The sequence below is a fragment of the Cicer arietinum genome, chromosome 7 (assembly GCF_000331145.2).
Source record: "Cicer arietinum cultivar CDC Frontier isolate Library 1 chromosome 7, Cicar.CDCFrontier_v2.0, whole genome shotgun sequence".
NCBI lineage: Eukaryota > Viridiplantae > Streptophyta > Magnoliopsida > Fabales > Fabaceae > Cicer > Cicer arietinum.
Window position 1 is genome coordinate 13,719,917 of NC_021166.2, and position 5,592 is coordinate 13,725,508.

The 5,592-nt window shown below is 30.6% G+C and overlaps 1 protein-coding gene across 1 annotated transcript; it reads right to left on the reverse strand.

The window, feature by feature from the left end:
* Positions 1-6: 6 nt before the first annotated feature.
* Positions 7-1,459, reverse strand: LOC101503893 (uncharacterized). The gene has a single exon (XM_004509086.4). The coding sequence runs from the start codon at positions 1,327-1,329 to the stop codon at positions 136-138; it is 1,194 nt and encodes a 397-aa protein (XP_004509143.1). The 5' UTR covers positions 1,330-1,459; the 3' UTR covers positions 7-135.
* Between the last annotated feature and the right edge of the window lie 4,133 nt (positions 1,460-5,592).

The following is a 5,592-nucleotide window of genomic DNA, read 5'->3' on the forward strand; positions in this document are numbered from 1 at the left end:
CAAACCCCAATTTCCCCAAGATGCACTTTTTTTTTTTTTTTTTTTTTTAATTTAAAAAAGAAAAGAAAATTATGTAACTGAGAATAATAATAATATAATAATTAAAACAAATGAAAGTAAATGCAACTCCATCACTCATGACCGGGAAACCGACTCAACCAGTTTCTCAATGCTATGAACCAGTTGAGGTGACAGTTTCTTAAGTGGTCTCCTTTCCTTCTTCTCGGGTCGAAAATCAAATCCTAAAGCATCCGAAACCTCTTCGGAGCTCCACCCAGATTTCTGAAGCGAATCCGAAAACTTATCCACTTTCAATAAAAGTGCATCCAACACAGCTTGACTATCCAACATAACCATATCCCTTTCAAAAAAACCCGAACCCGAAACTTCAACCATTTCGGATATATCTGGTTCACTCCACCCACCTTTTCTCAAAACCGACCCGATCTTTTCAACGTAATCCTCCACCCATTTCGGCACCTCAAATCTCCTAATATCAAAAAAACGCTCCGGCGACTCTGCACACGACGACGAGCTTTTCCTCCGTCGATCCACGGCGGCGTCACTCCAAAATTCTACCCACCTCGGCGTCCTCCCGCCGGCGTCGAGGCTCCTCCGCGTAAAATTGATTTCAGAACTAATACTATTACTTTTATCGGTGACGGATCTTTGTTTCTTGAGAACCAGAGGACCCCGCGCAATGTCGGAGCTGCGAAACGGAGACTCGTATTTGAAAAAATCTGATAAATCAAATCCACAACAGAAGATTCGATTCTCGTCGACGAAGAAAATAGGGTTTCCGGCGAGAGAGGGGTTACAAGGAATGTAGCAATGGTTGAAAATTGGGATCAACAGTGGCGCTTTCTTCAAAGCGTTTCTCGCAACACGCAAAGCCTTTTCGGGTTCTGTGGGCCTTGGGCCCCAACACCGGGACCACAAAGTGTTCCTCGCGATTTGAAACGAAATCGCTGCCATTGGAAGTTCCAGTGAGGCTCTAAGGTGAAGCCGAGATCCAACGGCGCGCCAGTCAGGAAACCCGGCGCCGACGGGTAAACCGGCGGCGAGTACGGCTCGGAGGTCTGGTGGGAACACGAAAGCAAACTCGGCTTCTGTGCGAGCGAACTCGGCGTCGGAGAGACCTTGTTGAACTTGTATCCCTGAATTGCGGAGGTTTGTTATGATTTTATCGGCGAGAGGTGAGAATGAGAGAAGACCGTTGCGTACGGTGGTTTTAGCGGCGGATATAGAAGCGGCTCGGGCGGATAGTCGTCTTAGACCGGCTAAGTGAGCCGGGTTCAGACCGGTCATTCTACGGTCCACGTCGACCATTTAAAAAAGTAGTGTATGTATTGGTAGTGGTTTTTGTTGTTAGTGTTTCATAAGTAGAATGTGAGATCAATGTAAGTGAAATGAGAGGAAAGTAATAGTTAGGGGACTTTAGCTTCTATGAAGAGAAATATTGCTTATTTATAGTAGTAGGAAGCTAAAAATGGAGCCATTATTAGGATTTTATTTATTTCCCATGTTGCCCTTGTAACTTTAGTCAACACATGTTTCAAATTGGATACCGTTATTATTATATGATGATGATAGATGATAGATGACTTGTTGAACAACGGTTCAATGTCCAAGTGTCCCTCTCTCTTTTTTCTAAATTTTAGTATCATGTTGAGAGGTTTGTCCCAGCATCAAAGGGACATTCGACATTACAAAAGCTAAGCTACCATAAGGTGCAATCAATATTTTCATTGGTTAATTAATTCATTGAACTTTTGGATATATTCCATTAATTCTATTGATGTTGGGTTAACTTGTGTCTCTGTTTATTGGCAATGCATGACATGCATGTGGCCCATACCCATAAGTAATAATCATGCATTTGTTAGGCAGAGATTAGTAAAGGCTAGCTAACTAACTAAGCATACTCATACACAATCATAATGGCACATTGTTTGTTGTCTCATGATACACATAGAAAAAGGAAAATCCAACTAATCATTATTAATCAATTTTGGTATTGTGTTCCTAATCATATGTAAAGTATAGATATACTGGTTTCTTGTGAGTTGATGATATAGTTTAAAACACCGCTTCAAGGGTGATTTTTCTATTATCTCCAATTAAGAGGTGATTTAAACTTGCTTTGATTATTTAATTTTGTGATTTAATGGTAATCAATTCATGAGTTTATTTTTTCGAGAGATTTTTTTTTATTGAAATCTCCATTTAAATCTTTATAAATTTAATTTTCATATAACTCAACAATGAAACTATTACATTACATCAAAAAATTTATATTGTTTGAAAATCGAAGTTAACGTAAATTTATAAACACTCAAATTCTTTAATTCAGTGAGGCTTTTACGAAAGACAAAATCATATATACTTATACAAAATTCAAAATAAACAATATTCCATCTAATAACTGTTATAACTAAAAATAATTAACTTCAAAGTGTCAAATGTTTTACACTCAACATTGAATATTTTTTTATTAAAGTAAAAGTATATTAGGAATACTAATATTAAATGAGTCAAAAATAGTAAATTTTTATTTATAATTGTGACTAAAATTTGATGTACTTTTTTATTTATAACATTGACCAGAAAAATACCTCATAAAGTATTCATATAGTAATACAAAATTGAGGTTGGAATATTCATAAAGATATTCATATAGTGATACAAAATTGAGGTTGGAATATGGACGACTTCGGTGAAAATGAACCCAATACTTACATAAGCCTATTTAGCTTAGCAAGATTAAACAACAACAAAAAAACTGTTGGTATTACTTGTTTCACGAGCAAGCAATATAATGAGAGGTTGGCATTATGCACCTTCTTATTAATGCAACGGTTCACCCAAAAAAGTAAACTATGCATTTGAATTTGGATGTTGGGGAGCAATAAACTCCACCTCTACCTCAAACTATAATGACTATCACATATTTACACCCTTGAAACTAGAAGTGATAGAAGTTGTGTTTAATTACTTATTTATATGAAAATAAAGGACACACCACACTAATGTTGAATTAAAATTGAATAAGAAATAGTTTATTTTTTAAAAAAATGATTACATTATATGCATAGATAATAAGATGATTGATTATTATTTGACAACGATATAAAATTAATTTAAAAAGTCACAATTACACTATATTTATATTCAAATTGCATATTAACTGTTACTTTTGAATCAGAGCATGTAACCACATATTCATATTCTCCTATGAAATGTTGGCGCAAAGAGAGGAAGTATAAGAAACCTAATTATATTATTAGCTATTAGGGCGCCATGTGAGCTTGCATAAAAAAATTTGGATACTTTTTGTAAAACAAATTAAATAGAGTGATTAGGCTGTTTCATCTATGAATTTGCGACCATCAGTCAATTTTATCTATAAAAATCAATTTCGCCTATAAATGTTCGAAATAATAAAATTGTCTCGTCAAATTATGATATTAAACATGCTGACATGTTTGGTTTAGCATTAATGTTTTCACCTCCAACTTATAGCGAAAGTAAAGATAGAATTAAATAAGATTTGTTTTTATCATGATTATTATTTAGAAGGTAAAGATAGAATTAAAAGTCGACGACTGAGTCATATACTACTATATTTCGAGAAGATTCATAAGAATGTTCTTAATTTCTTAACTGTTTGAACGACACAACGAGAGTGTGTATTGATTCTTAATCATTGGTTATATTTGAAGATTAATGGAATTATATAAAAATAAATAAAGATTCATGGAAGCAAAAAGTACCTGTTATAAGATATGGAGGGCTAATATTATGACTTCAACAAGAATTGGGCATAAACAAGTGAATTTGCTAAAGCCCAACTCCAGGCCCTGTGAATTCATAAATCATCAAACGGGTTCGGGACTTCAAACAATACTAATCGGCATACACTATATCACATGTTTGAAAATTGATTTTGATTAAATTTCATTTTAATTAAAAATAAGTTTAAGAATTCTTGGTTAATGTGAACAAGATTATATATTATAATAATTTTTTATATAAAAAATGTATTAAGTATGAGTGATAAATATGGCGACATAAATATCATTAAGTATATGTAAATATTTTGAGGTTATAAAATAATACCATTATATATTTAAAAATTTGAAAATACTTTAACATCTACAAATTATAATCGCTCTTTTCATATATTTATATTTTAATTTTTTTTTATTTTATCTTTTTCATCACTATCAAAAAAATATATTTTTCTATGGATGTTATTAGAAAGACATTCAAGAATTTATCTCTCACATCATTGTGTATTTAATTTCTCACCACTAACCTTCTCGATTCAATAGTTTCAATAAAAATTGTTCCAAAATTTTCAATTTGTTAAACTATTTGGTATTCCAAATTTTTCTTTTTTAAATTTTTTGGAAGTTATGAAAATTTTATTTTTATTCTAAGTATTTTTAATAAAATAATAGGACTATTTTGTAATTTTAATAAATATTTAGAGGTGAGAAAATTAAGTGTTGGAGTGTGAAGTAGATTTCTCACGTAGGGAGTACATGGACAACAACCTCTAAATATTGTTAGGCCTGTTTTAGTTTATTTTTGTTATTGGGTTAGATTAGCCATTGGGTCTTTTCTGTTATTGGCGCACTTATTGTTCTTCTATTTAACTTCGAAAATTTTACTCTTTACCCACTTAATTATATTTATACTCCACATTTTAATTTAAAAAATATTTTTCAAAACACAAATGAGTTCGCAAAATTGAAAAAAAAAAAATTCAAAACAGAAAGTTTAAGTTTCCTAGTAAAATTTGTATTCTAATTTTTTATTTTTCAATATACATGTATTTTTGAAAAAATTGAAAAAAGTTTTTCGAAACATAAATTTCAAATTTTCAGAAAATACAATTATGTTTAGAAAAACTTAAAAAAACATTCATGTACACAAAGTTCAAATTTTCTAAAACACATTTATGTTTCGAAAAATATTTTTTAAATTCTGGAACCGAGGTTGAATTTAATAGACTAGAAAAAATTATTATTCTTTAAAAAAAGGTAAAATAAGTAGTTTGTATAATATGCCACACATAATCATTGGCTCCACACATATTTACTTGAAATATGCCACACATAATTTTTTTACCTTCTAGTAAATCCGTGTATACTTTTTTTTTTGGATAAATAAAATTGCACATAATTATAGTATTTTGAATTCGAATTCAGAATATATTATCTAACTTAACAATTTTAGATATTGTCTAATTTAACAATTTTAGCATTTATCAATTGTACTAAATTAGGAATCATCCATGTACAATTCTATTATAAAATCATCGCACCATTTATTTCTAAAGTACTTTTAGAATATTGTTTTTGAATGCTTATATTTTTATCTTTAACAGTACTTTTTATAATATTGTTTTTGAATGCTTATATGTTTATTTTCAATGTCTTTTATTTTTTTATTAAAAAAAATTATTCATTAAAAATGAGTTAAATCTAATTATGCAATATTTGTGTGCGATGACACGGTGATTGAAAATATATTTTTTTAATAGTAAAACTTTATTAAAAAATAATAATAATACAATAAAGTTCT

Coding starts and splice junctions, on each gene's coding strand:
- LOC101503893 (XM_004509086.4), bottom strand. CDS start 1,329: ATGGTCGACGTGGACCGTAGAATGACCGGTCTGAACCCGGCTCACTTA.